A 17,852-nucleotide genomic window follows, 5' to 3' on the forward strand; every position below is an offset into this window, starting at 1 on the left:
CTTTATATCAAATCAAAATATCGGGGCAATCTGTCAACAAAGGAGCGGAGTGACTCCCTTCTTGTGCAAACCCACTGCATTAGATTCGCCCATGCTGAAGTCGGGGTTCTATCGGAGTAGACTATGTTAAACCAAATGCTTCAAGGTAAAGGTTCACAATCTGAGGAGTATCTGCCATGTCCTCCTCCTCCTCCATTCACTTTGCATCCAATGCGGGATAGTTCTTGAATTCAACCAAGAACCGCCTTATCGCTTTACCTTTTATCTTTCTATCTTTATGTGCCAATATCTGTTCTGGAACGAGTATCTCCTCGTTTTCCTCCACTTCGGGTTGCTCATCTGGCTCCCCATCATCGGGCACATCGCCATTAAACGGCCTACAGGAGAGTCACATGAAAAGCATTGTGAATCCTCCAAGTATCGGGCAGCTTCAGTCTAAAGGAGACATCATTTATCTTTTCTTTTATCTGGAAAGGTCCATAGTATCTCATGCTAAGCTTTAGAAAAAGCCGCTCCTTTCCCTTTTTCTTTCTCAGGCATGCCTTCTCAAAACGCAAGAGCACCCAATCGTTCTCCTTAAGTTTCAAATCGCGATTATGTCGATTTGCTACCTTTTTGTGTCTTTCCTGAGATTTCTCTTAAGCCTCCTGAAAACCTGTGTCCAAGTCCCTCATGTACTGGTCGGCTTCAAAAATCTTATCTTTCGTGCTTAAGAAGGATGGAATCGTCGGAGTACCTTCAATAATCTCAAATGGCACCTTCCCCATCGAAGAGTGTATCGTGTTATAATTTATTGTAGGCAAATTCCACTAAGGGCAAATACTTTTCCCATTGAGTCTTCTTATCCGAAATGTAAGACTTCAATAAATCGAGTACGACTGGATTTGCAATCTCAAATTGCCCATCTGTCTGCGGGTGGAAAGATGACAAGGACTGCAACCGTGTCTCAGGCATGCCTTGTAATCTGAATATCTGGGCAATGAACAGTCTCGCTAAGTGATCCGGCTTGACTGTCTCTTCACTAGAATGAAATGAGCTTGCTTGCTAAATCTGTCTAACAATCCAGATACCATCGTGCCCACTCTGTGTCTTCGGGAGATCAAAAATGAAATCCATTGCAATACTTTCCCGTGGGCGGGTGGATATGAGTAAAGGCTGTAACAATCCCTGTGCTTTATGCTTGTCAAACTTGACCTTCCGGCATACCAAGCAACTGCGTACAAAATCATCCACGTCCTTCTTCAGTCTCGGCCAAAAGAAGTATCTCTCCACACCTTTCAAGGTGGTAGCAATGCCGCGGTGACCCGTAAAAGGTGGACAGTGGCATTCGCTTAGAACCTTTTCCCTCAACGGTTGTGTAACGCACAACATCGTTTATTTCATCAAGTAGCCATCCCGAATGGAATATCCCGCTACTACCTCCCCATTCTCTATTCGACTGAATATATCTGCAAAATCTGGATCTATGGCGTACTGATCGACCATATACTCGAAGCTTCTATGATGTATCGCGGAAATAGCCAAGACCAACGGCTTTCGGGACAAAGCATCTGCCACCAAGTTCTTTTGTCCCTGCACATGATAATATGGAAGTGAAATTGTGACAAGATGCTCGCCCACCGCATCTGCTTTTCCGATAGCTGCTTTTTGACAAGAAGTAGCGTAAACTCTGGTGATCTGTGAAGACCGTTAAATCGGCTCCAAGTAGGTAATGTCGCTCCACTAAGTAAGAGCATGGATAACCGCCAAAAGCTCTTTCTCATATATCTGTGCTGTCAATTCCGGCCTTGGAAACAATCGGCTTTCGTAGGCAATGACATGGCCTTCTTGCATTAGGACCGCACCCAGACTACGACCACAAGCATCACAATATACTTCGAATGACTTCTGCAAAGCCGGCAAAGTCAAAATTGGTCCTGTAGTCAATTTCTCTTTCAATGTCTGAAAGGCAGTCACCTCTGTGGGTCCCCACAAGAAAGGGACTCCTTTTTGTGTCAAGATATGCAAAGGGGAAGCAACCTCTGCAAACTTTCTAATGAACCGCCGCTAGTAAGAACATAAGCCCAAGAAGCTTCTAACTTCATGGACATTCTTCAAATCGGGCCAATCACGAATAGTCTCAATCTTGGCCGGCTTCATCTGCACTCTGCTCTGCTGAGACGATGTGTCCCAAAAAGTGTATCTCTGGTAGGAAAAATTCACTCTTCTTTGCATTGATCACCAACTTGTGATTTCGCAATGCCTGAAAGACCTGTATAGCAGATGTTCTCTATGGTCTGCCTCATCCTTGGAGAAGACAATAATGTCATCAAAGAAAGTGCCCACAAAAGATCTGTACACTCTGAAAATCCTGTCCATCATTCGGTTAAAAGTTGTTGGAGCATTGGTAAGCCCAAAAGGCATCACCAAAAATTCGAATAAACCGAAGGTCGTCCGAAAAGTTGTTTTGTAGACATCTCCCGGTGCGATTCGGATCTGATGATATCCGTTCTTCAAATCGATCCTACTGAAACAAGAGGATACCTGTAGTCGGTCTAGAATATCATCGACCCTAGGAATCGGAAATCTGTTCTTGACGGTGATTTTGTTGAGAGCTCTATAGTCAATGCACATTCTCCAAGATCCGTCTTTCTTCAAAACCAACAACACCGGAGAGCAGTTGGGTGAAGTACTCGGCTAGATAAGACCCTTTTCCAAGAGGTCTTGCACTTGGTTCATAATCTCTTCATTCTCGGCTCGGCTCCCACGGTACGGTGGCCGGTTTGGTGGTGTGCTTCCAGGTATCAGATCAATGGTATGATCCTCAAGACGAGCTGGTGGCAACTCGCCTGGCAGGCCCTCAGCAAAGCAATCGGCATGAGTGTGGAGAAAACCTTGGCATTCTTTATCCAGGTCAGACATATTTGTCCTATGTTCATCATTCAACTCTTTCGAAAAGATCAAGTAAACAAACAGAGTGGATTTCATTAATTTCGAAACGGCCGAAGCCGATACAATAGGAACAGACTCGCCCTTAAGTTTCACATCAAGTACAATGGTTGGGCCCTTTCCAGTAGTCAGTGTCGCTTTCTTCGCCCGATAATCGACCACGGCGTTGTTCTTATGGTAGCAAGGGACTCCCTGGAGAACATCACAACCTTCCAAGGGCATTATGTAGAAGTCCTCGTGCCCCAAATACCCCTGACAATGCAACCTAAGTTTGCCAATGACAGGTGTAATGGCCACGTCCCTGCCGGGTGCCGCTAGAACTGCCTCAGCTTGTGGTCCCATCCGATCAGGTGTAATCTCAAGCCTCACCACCAATTCAGGTGAAATGAAGTTGACCTTGGCTCCTCCATCAAAGAAAATCAGGGCTTCTTGATCTTTCACTTTGCCCCAAGCTCGGTAAAGTTCTGTACTCTCATCAATCGTGCTTGGGTCAGTACCCATGTAATCTGGAACCATGCCTACTTTCATCTTGCCTTTTCGTCCACGTTCCTCAGCTGCTTTCGAACTCTTTGGCCTTTCTTCATCAATTTCTTTTTGTGCCTTTTTAGGGCACTTCGGGGAGATGTGCCCACGTTCCCCGCATCCAAAACACTTCCCCTCTTTGATGTAGTTGGCTCTCTCCCAAAGAATGAGCCGGGGTCGTGCATCCTTATCTTTCTATTCTTTGGGACTCTTCTTCTTTCTACTTCCATTTTTAGAAGTCCATTCAGTTCTCTGCGTCATGATCTCATCTGTGGGGTAAGTCAGATTGCCTGAATGTATGGCAAAACCCCCTTTCGCATGACTCATCAGTTCTTGAACAAAATCTGAATTTTGTTCTATGCAATGATCTCGGATCTCTATAGAAAGTCCGCAGCTAAACCACTCAATCTGTTCTATAAACGAGATCTTCTTAAATGAAGAAGCGGGTAGAAAAGAGCTCCAAAATCTCTTGCAATATGCGTCCAAAGTATCTTTCTTGCTCATCCGGAGATGATTCCAAGCAGTTCGTATGTCTCGTTCATACTCCCGAGTCAACCAAGAAGAAATAAAAAGCCTTTTAAATTTCAGCCATTTAACTGGCATTTCTACAAGAGTGGACCACCATGTGCGCGCATTTCCCTTGAAGTAAGAGGTAGCCCCCCGAATCTTGGAGTGCTCTGAGTAATGCCCTCCAGAGAAAGCTATATCAAACTGTTGTATGAAGGCCAAAGCCCTCGAAGAATCTCGGAATCCAGAAAAAGTGTCAAATTTAATTGACTGTCTACCTTCTTTAAATTCTTAAGCTTTCTTGCTTTTATCCTCGAGAATGTCATACTGGTTGGCTTTATAAAAATGCTTCTTCTTGCGTAAAATCTGTGATCGTCGGAGTCCGAACTATCTGAAGATGAGTCCTCCGTAGAACTGTCAGAAACTGGGTGAAACTTAGGCTTCTTTGCCTTTTTCTTGCCCTTTCCGAAGCTTTGCTTTTTGCTTCGCTTTTTCCCTTTCCTGTCTTCTTCGCTCAGGTCACAAGAGCTAGAAGAATTGTCAGAAGAAGAAGAAGAAAAAGAATTGGATACTACTTCAAATCGCACATGCTTCTTCTGCTTTCATGCCAAGGCAAAAGTAGATTGACGACCCAAATAACCAGGGAAGTCAGTTCCTTTCTTCTGCTTTTTGTCGTGCTTTTTGGCTTTGTTGTTCGCGTCAAAAAGTTGGGTAATTCGTGTATCAACCACCTCTTCCAATTCTTGCTCTGTAAACATCCTCGGAGTAGGAGGTTTCTTGAGTGCCGGTTTGAGGGGTGGTTCTGTGGCCTTCCGCCACTCGGAGTGCACTTCGTCGAAGGATGTTTGAGTCAAAAATTTAGCAAATTTCGGATCCTTCGCGTGTCGCATCGTCAACCAATTGTCGACGTTCCATCTCTTCAATATCTACCTGAGTAGGCCGAGGCGGGCCGTACTCTTCGTGAGAATCTTCTTCGTCATCTCTTCCCGCATCCCTAGATGCAGGGCAAGTTGACTGTTCGTTGTTGGAATCCATAAGTGCCGCAAGAAAAGGATCGGATTTCTCGTTAGAAGAGAAATCGGCCGTGCTCTGATACCATTGTGACAAACTTGGACACTCTAAGTCAAGATTCTACCACGACACAGCCGAGATTCACTTCAAAACAGTTCACAATTCACAATTGATTCGACACGGCCCGGCGGAGTTCCGTGCCTAGAGATGTTGGCCCCAAAGACTGGCGCTCCATTCGGTATTTCTTTTTTGTATTAATCTGTGTTTAAAGTACAAGAGAGTGGGAGGGTTCTCTCTCTCAGACTCTGCGTCCAGATGCTCTAAGTTGTGAGAGCCCTGCCCACATATTTAAAGGTTACAAGGGATGCCCAAAAGTAGAGCCCCAAAAGCTTTCAACTTAAAAGCTTATTAAAATAAAGCAACTATTCCAAAAACTTCAAAAACTGTCAGTCAGCCCAAAAGCAGCCTTCCGTACAGCTTTGCCACATCAGGAGATTTCCGCGTTTTGCGCCGCAAAATCCGCCACAATTCACGGAAGTCCATACCAGCCTGTCGACACATTTGGCGGGCCTGCTTTTCCGGGGTGTGTGTGTGGGTGCTCTGCTGCCCCATGTACACGCCATGCCACATCACGAGTTTGACACGCACTTATGGGATAGCAAACAGCCAAGGAGAGTCACCATGTTTCAGTGGTAAGTTCCACATCGACAGTTGGGAGTCAGGTGGTGCACAACAGCTTCTCGGCAGCATGTGCGGCTTGTGACCACCCACTTGAGACTCAGCGTCACTGTCTGTGGGACCGCCCCATGGCACAACAAGTTTTTCTACGGATTCTTCGATTGATGCCTATACTTTCTACAGCCTATCTGTACACTTGGGGTGCTACATCCTGGTCTACACTCACATGTCTGGCGCTTCCCTTTGAGATGGCTTCAATCAACAGGATGATAGTGATCCAGAGGGGACCAGCCTACACTCCAACCCACCACAGAGCTCGTCCCTCAGGAGTGGAGCAGTGATAGAGTGTTGGAAGCTAATTTGTGGCCTGACAGTGTGGTTCATCTGGCGAGCCTGCTTTTTTCGCATCTTCAAGTCTTGACATGTTCCACCGGCAAAGATTTCTCTCGACATCTCGCTGGAGCTGGTCCATACACTCAGGGGCCAATTTGAGAGACTCCACGGCAGTTTTGACCGCATGCGGGAGTCCTTACAATTGTGGCGTCCAGGACCCTTCTTCACCATGGTTCATGGCATGCCTAGATGGAAGTATCTTCAGTCAATGTGGTTGTTTCCTCCTCCCATTTCTTGATTTAGCCATCCTTATATATACCTTGTTTTCCATTGGGAGTGTCTCCCCACATGTTGATGTAGCCCTCTCTAGCAGGGGCAGCTTATAGCCATTGGGCAGTGTTTTAACTAACGGAAGGATCTTTTTCTTGGGAGAAAAAAAAAAGGGGGGGGATCCGGATACTTAGTCCAAATTGTCACCAAGCTGTTCAAACCTGTTGAGGGCTGAAATTGCAAGTTTTCGACCCAATTTCGGTAGCATAACGACGACATTTAGTCCATTTCCCTTCCCATCTAAAACATAAGCTCTTTTTCTCGTACTCATTAAAATCCCCTTTAATATTCCAAAGCACAAAGTTCACTTCACACATACTCCATGAAAAACTATAATGAAACATAGGCAGCTTATGCACTTTTAAGGCAAACATATTTAATGATACTTGAAACACACACAATGTTGGATATGCTGAGATCAATATCACAAGGTTCAAAACAGCAAAGTGAATGTCACCTACCTGCAAGCCAGGAGAGTCTGCCGCAACCAAGGTTATCAAACCCCTTTCAAACTCTTGACGACATGCATCCACACCGTGGACATTGCTCACAAATGGCACGGAATTACGATAATGTGTTGCAAGTAGAACTGATGACGATGTATCATTGCGAGGTAATGGGCAATCATCCAAAAGAGAGCAAAATACACTGCATTTTATATGTTAAATAGTGCAGCCAGCACATCAATAACCAAAACAAATTTCACATCTCTTACTCGCTTCGAAGTTGTAAATGCCTGCAAATAGCTCCCAGCGCAACACGTGAAGCTTTTCCCAAACATCGATACACATCTGTCATACAAGGAGGTGGGTACTCTCCTTCTCCTAACATATTACTACACCCAAAATGATCAATCTCTCTCTCTCTCTCTCTCTCTCTCTCTCTCTCTCAATTTTCAGAATCAAAAATAAAATACGTCTACTTTTTTAGATATGATACTTTAATCAAGACAAATGAAGCGGCATCATGCACCTCCTCAATGACTCTTTAATGTTTAACCATAGGATACATAAACAAGCACCCGCTCTAAATATTCTTGAACTAAAAATTACCAACTAGCAAAAGATATGAGAATAGAATACGTTTTTGAACCAAAAACCGCTTGAATAGAAAACGTTATGAGATGTACTGTACGTTTCAATATGAAACGTACTGGATTCTAAATAAAATACGCGTATTTTAGCTAATATGAAGGTAAGTGAGATAAGAGATTTTCCTATGCTTGAGACAGCATATGAGATTTGCTCATTTTTTGGTTTGTGTCAAGCATATAGTTCTCATATCAAACACTTTGCACGTATTGCCACACCATTGTCTGATTTGTCAAAAGGTGTCAAGACTCGCCGTCGGTGCGTACTCATGAGCGATGCCGTTAGAGGTGCTTTTGGAGCGCTAAAAGTAGCAGACACAGAGGCACCATGCCTCCTCCTTGCCTCTTGGGAGGAGCCTTTTGACGTTTGGATTGATGCTAGCAACATTGCCAAAGGCAGTGTTACAGCATAATAATCATCCTATGGCATTTCTCTCTTGTAAACTAAATAGTGCTCAAGAACAATTATTCTATCTATGATAAAGAGCTTCTCTTTGTCATTCATGCATTGAAACATTGGAAGCATTTCATTTATGGGCGTGAGTTTGTCGTTTGCACTGATCATCAAGCCCTTGGATGGCTTCAATCTATAACTAGTGCACATTGGAGTGATAGACAAGCTTGATGGTCTCAATTTTTTGAGCAATTTGTGGTAGTAATGATTGAGTATCTCCCTGGCAAAGCTAAACCTGTTGCAGATGCATTGAGTAGGAAAGGTCATGAGAGAAACTCATTCTTTTCTCTCTATTCAAGGTGTTGGTTTTGATGATCTCAAAAACAATTACACCGGTTCTGAATTTCAAAAGCACTGGTTAGAAGCACTCAATGCACAAGGTCCGTGCAATTATGTCATTCGTGATGGTTGGCCTTTCTTTAGAAACCGTTTGTGTGTGCTATCTTCTCACAAAACACCATTTTGCATGACGACATGATGCATTAACAGGGGGTCAGAGGTATTTATGCACATTAAAAAAAGTATAACAATATTTCTATTGGCGAAAGATGCGTAAGAATGTGTACAACTATGTTACTAAGTTTGTTGTATGTCAAAAAGTTAAAGTCCCTCACGGTAACCAACAAGGGCTACTCGTGCCGTTGCCTATCCCAGACGGACTGTTTGAGAACATAAGTATAGATTTTGTAATTAATTCACCTCCTTCCTCATCTGCACGGAACACGCAATGTCTAGCTATCGTTGATAGGTATAGCAAATTTTGCATGTTAATCCCTTGCAAGGCCAATGTTACTACACAAGATGTTGCCCAATTGTTCATAAAGCATTGGTATCCATTGTGTGTTCTACCCAAATCAATTGTGTTGAATCATGATACAAAGTTCACATCCCATTTTTGGCGTGCTTTGTTTGAAAATTTTGGCACTAAGTTGAATTTTTGGTCTGCATTTCATCCACAATCTGATGGACAAACTAAAATATACAACCATTGACATTTGATGTTCTCAAAGCATATGTTCATGATAAACAATCTACATGGGCACAATATTTGCCATTAGTTCGGGCTATCCTAAATGATTCGTTCTCTAGTGCAATCGGTCATACTCCATATGAGGCAGCGTTTGGCCGACCTTTTCTCCAGGTCCAGTCAAACCTCTGTGGAGGTACTCGAGAGTGTTAAGCTTTGGCTTAGCAAGGCTCAAGATTCTTGTTCTAGATATGCTAATAAGCATCAATAGGATTTCTCATTCAAGGAAGGTGACTGGGTGTTATTAAGTATCATTAAGCAACGGCTCAAGCAAGTTGGTAAGAGTTGTTCTAAAATCTCATTCCGTATGTATGATCCGTTTCTATCGTCAAAGAGGTAAACAATGTTTCCATGTAATTACGTTTGCCACCTTCTTGAACAATGCATAATGTTTTCCACGTTTCTTGGCTTAAGTTGTTTCAGGATGAACCTCCACAGAACATTCCATCAAGGAGCAACCGGAGATTATTGATGAAGCCGAAGTTATGGAGCCAAAACAGATCCTTTTGCATCTATTCAAGCACGGAACAAAGAAGCAAGCAAGGCAATATATCCTCAAGTTCAAGGATCAAGGGACACATAACACTCCTTGGCTGGACGAGGAATTTTTCATGGACTACCCAGATTTGCTAGCTTCATACAAGGAGGCCATGCATCTCAGTACCCATATTAGGTGCAGCGGAATGATTGTTTGAGCTTTGCTCAAGATGAGTGCTCCGAACTATGCTCAAGGTTCCTTTTAGTTCTTATGGAAGGGAGAGCCTTCCGTTCTTAATGGAAAGTGCTATGATCACGACAAAGTGAATGGACACTGTGCGTGTAGGTGTATGAGACTAAGAGATAGAGAGAGAAGAGAGATACGACACCAGAGACGTTGTAAAACCCTCCTCCGAAGGCCCCACTCTCGTCGGCGAGAGTGGTCTACTTTTGATTGCACAAAGTGGTACAATGCGTATGCAATGGACTGATGCAACTTGGGACTATGCCGATGACGACGACGGTGGTGACGACAACGACTTGATGGCTGAAATCTGTGGTCTTCTATCTGCTGAAATTCGGGACTGTTTGGTGGCTGAAAATGACTGTTTTGGCTGCGTTTTTATGGGCTGAAATTGGGGGAACTGCTGCAACCACTTAGGCTGAATCTGCTGCGTCTCTATCTGCTGAAATCTGCGTTTTTGTTCCTGCTGAAAATCTGCATTTTTGTTGCTATGTGCTGGGCTGAAAAACTCCAATGAGCTGCAGCGTTTTTGGCTCCAAAAAAGTTAGGGCTTGTGAGGGGTGTCGGGTTGCCGGTCCTAGGGAACAATGCCAGGAAAGGGGGTGCTTGATGGCGATGGTCTGTGGGGGAAAACGCCAAGGATGGCTAGAGGGTGGCGATCCAGAAAACGCTAGGGTGTTGAGGGGGTACTGCTGAGAAGTTGTCTGTTGAGCGGGAAGCTCCTGCTGCCTCTTCTGCCATTTAGTGCTAACTTGGGTTTGCTTATATACAAACTTAGCAAAATTGCCCTACCTACTTTTGTTGGAAAGTCACTTAAAAATAATAAGTGAAAATACCAAAAATAGGGAAAATAGCTAAATGCACTGGAAAATTCCCCTAACTGAATCTGATGGATCCTGAAGGGAATACTGATGATCATGATGTGTGCAACCGGAGGATATGCATCTATGCTAAGTGACTGGGCATGCACGGTCTACGAATAGACTCACAAAAGTGCCAGATCACTGCTAATCTAGACTTGACTGGACTGATTGAACCCTGCTGTGGTGTAGCTTGTCCACGGACACATAGGGTTGGGATGTGTCACGTGACAACCCGTACCTCACCTTAAGCAGGAGGGAATGTCACGTGCACATGGCTCTGTGTGCCACGTAGACATGCTTCATCGATTCTAGAGCCAATTTTCCATCTATCCCTAGATAGGAGTGTCTAGGATCCTAGGAGGATTAGTACCGCGAATTCTGTGAGCCTGTTTGCATGTCCAGGCCTGCATGTCCAAACAAGTCCATTAGATTAGGTTTTCAGTTTTACAACCTTTGCATAAATGGATTGTACAAGCATCTTGGCAAATGTTGTTACACATCGGTGTTTATCAATGGCTCGCTGCTGCTATCGCGCCCCCCTTTCGCCTACAACTATCGCACGCCCCCCTTCCCACCCTCGCGCTGCCCTGCTGCGAGTTGCCCCGCCTGCAACTGCCATTCACTGCACGCTGCAGAGAACAGCAAGCGCGTTGTGCTCAGCCGCTTCCCCTCGCCACCCCTTCTTGACATTGCCGCCTCCTCCCCATTCGTTCACTGCCCCCAGCCCCCGCACACTTTGATCCCCCCCCTCGCTGCCTGCCTCACACCTCTCAAGAACCTCCCGCCCCCCCCTCCCCCGGTTTTGCTAGAAGGACTCGCCCTGCTGCTCTTTTGTGGTTCGGTGTGCTATCTCCAACAAAGCATGGCCTCACCTTCATCCCTACCACTCTTCTATTAGCAGCAGACACAGATGAAGGCTCATGCTCCGCCCCAGAGGGACTCTCCAAAAGCCCCTCGCCCGACTCTGCAGAGCCCACCATCCGACTTGCACTCTCGCCGACAGAGCAAGCGAGCCTAGCCGCATAGGTGGAGCGCCTCCAAGCGACCTCCGTCATCTGCAAGATCATCGGCACTCGACCTAGCAGAGGAGAGGTGCGTGATCTCCTTCAAGCCCGCCTTCTAGCCAAGGTGGGCAAGATTCTTGATGTTCAGTTTCTCCAACGTGACTACTACCAAATAGAGTTTAAGACTCCCAAGATGGCACCCAAGGTCATTTCAATGAGCCACCTAGCCATCCGAGCAGTTCGAGCACACTTTCAATAGTGGCGCCACGGGTTCGACCCAGCTACCGACGTTCTAGTCGAGGAGGCAGACCTGCCCATTTCAGTCTGCTTCCCTGGCATGCAGAGGGAGTACCTTCCGCTTCTTTCCAGGATAGGCTCAACGATTGGGACCGTCTTAGAGACACCTCGCACGGCCTCTGTAGCTGCCAAGGCAGCCGGCATCCCCACAATACGTGTTCTAGTTCGAGACACCCACACTCTCCCGAAGCTCATCCTACTGCCTCGGGTGAGTGAAGGTTGGTTCCGTCAAAGTGTGGAGTATTCGGGCCTCCCGAATCAGTGTTTTATTTGTCGTCAAATGGGCGATCTTGGAAAGGCCTGTCCACGGAGGAGACCCCGACCTACACCGCAGGCTCAGCCCCAACCGTCCAAGGCTGGCCAGCAATAGCAGACAGAGTCACAGGGTATCCAGGTAGAGGCACTCTCCGAGCCGGGGGCTCAAGCGGAGGAGGGCTGGTAGCGAGTTCTTCGTCAACGTCGACAGGGACCACCACGCCAGCCTGGCACTTCGAGTGGTCCCCAGGACCCAATCCAGCAACAGTGGGTTCCCACATGGAACCGTTTCGACCCTCTTCAGCAAGACGAGTTCCATACTCCACCCTCCACCTCAGCCTCACCTCCGACAGTCCCTCCTCCCCCCGATTTCCCCTTTGTCCCTTTCCCCCCCCCCCCCCCCCCCTGCCTCTCCACCTCACCCTACCCCTCTGCCGCTCCCCGCCCTCCCTCTCCCTCGAGCCCCCCTGCTTCCACATCTCCTCCCGTCCCTTCTCCACAGCCATCCCAGGGAACAAAACCATCCTTGGCAGCGCTTTTGCCGCGAGTCGCTTGGCGAGAGAGGGACAGCCTTTCTTGCGTATCCCCCTTCTGGTGCAGACATCCCCCTTTGCAGCAGTTCCTCGTGGACTGACGAGCTTCGACATTCGTCGTCGTTGGGATTTCTTTGCCTACGACTTTACACGGTTTCTCGACGACCCCTCACCAGACTTAGAGACAACTTGCTTCAAACTTCATGTATTGTTCCTTGCAGCTAGAGGGATAGAGGCCTTGGACTCAGCGGTTGGCTTCTCTTTTCCCCTATGCAGCAGGGACCAGCCTGAGTGGACTTTAGACTCAGTGTTGGAGTGGCTGCACGTACAGGCCCTGGAGTTCTCTCACCACATGGGAGACCTAGGGGTTACAGACTTGGTTCAGACTCTGTGGCTGTTGGCCAAGTTTTCAGTGACGCCTCCAAACTCAGCAGGATGTAGACACATTGTGGTTCACTTCTTTGCTGACACGCAGAGCCCGCCATGCTATGTACACGTACATGAGGACTCCTGGACAGAGGAGGTTGCCTTGTGCACGGCTCGCTCTTCTTGGGCTTGGGCTAGACACTCTTTGCAGTCACGCCTATCTCGAGGACTCTCGGATGCGGATTACTCCCCATCCAAGCCTGCCTCGAAGATAGCACGGTTAGCTACTGCTGCAGCATGAGTTCTCTCTCGCTCCCCATGAGGATCGTCTCATGGAATGTGCAGGGATTAGGTGGGCCCCAGTTTCAGCGACAGAGGGGACAACAACGTCAGGAGCTTCAGCGATGCCTTGTCGGAAGAGAGATTGATCTTCTTATGCTACAGGAGCATCATCTGTGTGAAAGTCGCATTAGACGCTGTGGTCATCTTCTACATGGGCGGTATGAGACATTCTGGTCAGCTGCATTTAGACCTAATGGCATCCAGGGAGGGATATGTATGACTATTGCGGACTCTTGGCAGCAGGCCATTGTGGAAAGAGGGATTATTGTGCCTGGCAAGGCTCAGTGGATTACTATGCACGTTCAGGGTCGCCTCATGGGCTTCCTGAACATCTATGCACTCAATGTGGCGAGTGCAAGTGCAGAGTTTTGGTCTCATTTTGTAGAGTCTCTGCCCGCAGGCAGAGCAATGGTGCATTGGGCGGATTTCAACATGTTGGAGGGCCCCTCTGACAGGATTGGAGGTAGCCAAACTACTGTGCAAGGAGTTGAGTTGGCAGCTTGGGAGAGGTTATGTATGACTTTGTGGGTTTCAGATGCGTGGCAGCATTCTAGCTTTGCGAGGCCCCAAACAGCCTGGCCTTCTCTCGTTCGGACCGCAGAGTGGGAGGAGTGAATCTATCTCGGATAGATCGCTTCTACACTAGTGACCACTTCTCTGACTTGGGTGGGACAGTTTGCATTCTGGCTGGGACTTCTTTTTCAGACCATGCACCAGTGATCCTCACAGTAACAATAGACAAAGGAGGGAAAGCACGATGCTACGGATCCCTGAGAGGGTCTTGCAGGACTCTACGCTCAGAGAGCGAGTGGTGGCTCTTTGGACAGAGGGCCTAGACATGCAGGACTCTCTTGCTCACAGAGTGGACTCTAGGCTTGCTCAGCTTAGTCGGCTATTTCTTCATGAGTCCATGGCCCGCCTGGCTGCAGCAAGAGAGGAGCAGCAGCATCTCCGATGGGGCGTTGCTTCCTTGCAGAGGATGCAGGAGCAAATTCCAGACAATCCTTGGTTGGAGGAGCAATTGCAACAGGCTCGCCACGAGCTTGCCAGCAGAGAGGAGAGGCGTCATGAGTTTGCTTTCCGTCGACAGGCATCTCAGTGGACCCAAGTGGGTGACAGAGTGACAGGGGCTTTCTTTGAGACAGTGTATGCATGTCAGAGTCGGCCAGTTCAAGAGGCCTCACGGGTCAATTACTTCAGAGCCAAAGGAAACGCGTGCAATTGCTACTGGCTTTTACCGTGATATGCTCCAAGCAGAGCCTCAATCAGAGCGTCAAGATGCATGCAGAAAGCAGATTTGGGCACAGATGCCTTGTCTTGTGACTAAGAAGATGCGCCAGAGGCTTGAGCTACCTCTTTAGCTAGAGGAGCTCCACGCGGCCCTCAGAAAACTTCCCCGTGGTAGCTGTCCAGGTGAGGATGGTTTGACTCCTAGTTTTTTCCTTAAGTACTGGGACTTGCTTGGCTCAGATCTCTGCAACGCTTTTTAATACATCCTACACACAGGAGAGAGGCCTGACAGCATGAGTGAGGGTCTCATTTACCTCATTCCCAAGAAGGGTGACTCCTTGGATGAGATTCGACAGTGGCGGCCCATCACCATCCTCAACTCAGCCTACAAAATTCTTGCCAAGGCTCTAAGTTTGAGGAGTCAGCCACTTCTAGAGAGCATTATACATGGGACACAGACAGGTTTTGTCAAGGAGCATAGTATACTTGACAACATCTTTACATTTTGGGAGGCTTCTGCCCTCATGTGCCTCCGTGGTGAGAATCTGGTGATACTTCTTCTCAATTTTGAGAAGGCCTACGATAGAGTTGACTGGGACTTTTTGGAGGGCACTCTACGCAGGATGGGCTTCTCAGATGCCTGGATCCGAGGTGTGTCGGCTCTTAACAGACGAGCACACAGTCAGGTTCTTTTGGCAGGTGGTAGAGGAGATCGCTTCATGCTCACTCATTCGGTTTGACGGGGCTGCCCTCTTGCCCCCTTCCTCTTTCTTTTCTATGATGAGGCAATGAGCAGATTTTTGGTTTCACAGCAGGTTGGTCTACGTGGCTTAGCGCTCCCTATTCGAAGCGACGAGCTACTGGATGTTGAGTTTGCAGACGACTCAGCTTTGTACTTGAAGGGCCACGAGGCCAACCTTCACAGGTATGAGCAGGCTCTTGACTCTTGAGTCCTTTTGTTGTGCATCAGACGCACTGATCAACTGGAGAAAGACAGTGGCTTTCTCGGTTGGTAGCGCTCCTACGCCTAATTGGCTGCCAGGTGAGGGTTTCAGATGGATTCCCCCAGCGATTGCAGTTTGATACTTGGGCTGTCAGGTTGGCTTGAACTTGGCTCCTGAGCAGCCAATTGCTCCCCTTCTCCTGTCCATCAAGAGGAAGTTGTTACATTAGAGCTCCGCACTACTTTCTCTGGCAGGCAGAGTTGTAGTGGCCAACCAGGTGTTGTTGGCTACTATGTGGTACATCACATCTTGTTAGATTTTTCCGAGTTCTTGCATCAGTCAGGTAGAGAGGCTGATCAAGAATTTCCTTTGGTCAGGGCGCGACACTCATCCAGCTACACGGCATGAGAGGGGTGCAGAGCATGTGTCACGACATCACAGAGGTAGTAGCAGTTGAGTGGCTCACACCTCTCGAGTCAGCAGCGCCCATATGGATGGGAGCCTTCGCGCGACTGGAGGTCCTCATCGTAGTTCGGGCTTGCTCAGAGACTATACCCTCCCTATTTTTCGAGCTACAAGGTGAGTGTCGTTTACATCGAGTTTCAATTTAGGCCCCACAGATTGCCAATGCTGTTTTTAGAGGATCCGAGTTGTGAGCATTTGTGGGAGGACTTGCGTCATAGATCGTAACCCAGCTCTTGAGACTGGCTATCACGAGGACATGGCAGCTCTTAACCATGTCACCAGGACGTGGCAACTGCTAGCCTTAGTTGTTTGTTTCTTTCCAATGATTTTTGTTTTATTTTTGAGACCCTCTTTTTGAAGTAGCAAACAGTCGGACAATGTATAGCCAATGTGAATGGTAGTTTCACCCGCAGACGGGAAGTGCTCGGCACTGGAATTCGTATAGTAAGAGGATGTCTAGGGTCAGAGCAAGATCATGTAGGTCCCCCCGTCGCACTTAGCAAGTTGGTGGATACTAGGAAGTGAACTCAATAAAGGCACAAAGTCAAGGTGGGACTACCAACAGAAAGTATCTGACAGTTGGGCCACATTGCACTTTTGGATGCGGTCCCAATGAGGATAGATGGTCAGATGACTAGTGGAAGCCCGACGGAATCATTTCCTAAAATTTAGGGAACTGCTATTTTTGGCCGTGAAATGTGTTCGCGTCATTACCTCTGGTATGACTAGGGGAACATTTTACAACTCTGCCGCGAAGTCAACTGAGCAACCAGTCGGAAGATTTTTAGGCGGCAACCCTGAAACGGGAAAATGCATGTGATCGTGCCAAGTGGCGCATTTTAGTGAACTTTCCCGATGCAAAGAAGAGGTAGCGCTGAATTTATAGCTGAGAGGCTCATTTTTTAGTTTCCTGTCCCAAGTTAAGAGCTATGGAGTGCTTCCTTTCCCTCTATGTATAGTGTGGTGCTAGGAGTGATGCCCTGCACGCTACACACTGCTCTTTCTCTCCCTTACGCGCAGTTATGTGATGCCCCACAAGAGGGCTTTTCATTTGACTGATGTACAGTTGTGTGGATTCATGCGCGATTGCCGAGCTAAGAGCCTCTTGCACAGGTACTGGGTTAGCTAGTGGCTAATCCCCCGCAGGTACAGGTGAATTCAGAGAGGTTTCATGTGAAAAATCTCGTCCGATTCAAAGGGCAAGTAGCCCTACAGGTGCGGGAGTAGAGGATTTGCTACAGATGCGACTGGCACGCGAAACGGAGCCCAAAACAGGGAATTACAGCCTGCTGTGTATTTTTGCAGGTTCAGGGTTTCGGCCCTAAACGGTCCCTAATACCTCCAGGACGTTCGGGGACGCGAGGGGACCGCTGTAGAGGTGATCTGGTGCATTTTCAGGGCAGAAAACAGAGAATTCAGCGTGCTGCAGATTCTCGCCAAGTTTTGCAAAGTGTCCGTATGCGTCGGGAAATTCATCCATTGCATGGGGATACTGACTGTGAAGCATCCTAGTACAGTTATGCTGACGAAATCGGGTCAGAACAGGTGTATTTCAGCCCGGATTATGCGGGACAGCTTGTAGGAAATCACAGGTTATATTCCCTCTGTTAAAGAATAAAGAAATACCGAAAGGGGCGCCAATTTTGGGGCCTACAAGGTGTCGGCGTCTGCTCGGAGCATTCTAGCTTCCGAGCCGTGTGTGTACTTAAGTGTTAATTCCCGTCACAAGTTTCCTTTGCACGTTCTCTCTGTGTGTGTCTAACGTAAAGAATTTTGGGTGAAAGCCAACGCCTACCACCCTACGGGCCAGTTTCAAGGTTCCATTGTCGGGATATCAATCACTTTTTCCTCAAGAAGTGAGCCTCGGTTGTTTTGGGTAAAGACATAAGAGTGCAGGAACGCGGGATTACACTATGGCCGACAAAGGGAAGGGCATTATGAAAGAGGGTTCC

General features: G+C 47.4%; 1 protein-coding gene across 2 annotated transcripts in view; it reads right to left on the minus strand.

The window, feature by feature from the left end:
* LOC147448497 (uncharacterized) overlaps positions 1–17,852 on the minus strand; it is a 126,849-nt gene that overhangs the window by 80,052 nt on the left and 28,945 nt on the right. For both annotated transcript variants that reach the window (XM_086521081.1, XM_086521079.1), the window contains exons 2-3: positions 7,025–7,144; positions 6,771–6,957 (exon numbers count right to left, since the gene is read on the minus strand). In XM_086521081.1, coding sequence (XP_086377207.1) covers positions 6,771–6,957; positions 7,025–7,144 — 307 coding nt within the window. The remainder of the gene's footprint in view (positions 1–6,770; positions 6,958–7,024; positions 7,145–17,852) is intronic.

This window comes from Adiantum capillus-veneris, chromosome 10 (genome assembly GCF_014529385.1).
Source record: "Adiantum capillus-veneris isolate H3 chromosome 10, ASM1452938v2, whole genome shotgun sequence".
Classification (NCBI taxonomy): Eukaryota; Viridiplantae; Streptophyta; class Polypodiopsida; order Polypodiales; family Pteridaceae; genus Adiantum; species Adiantum capillus-veneris.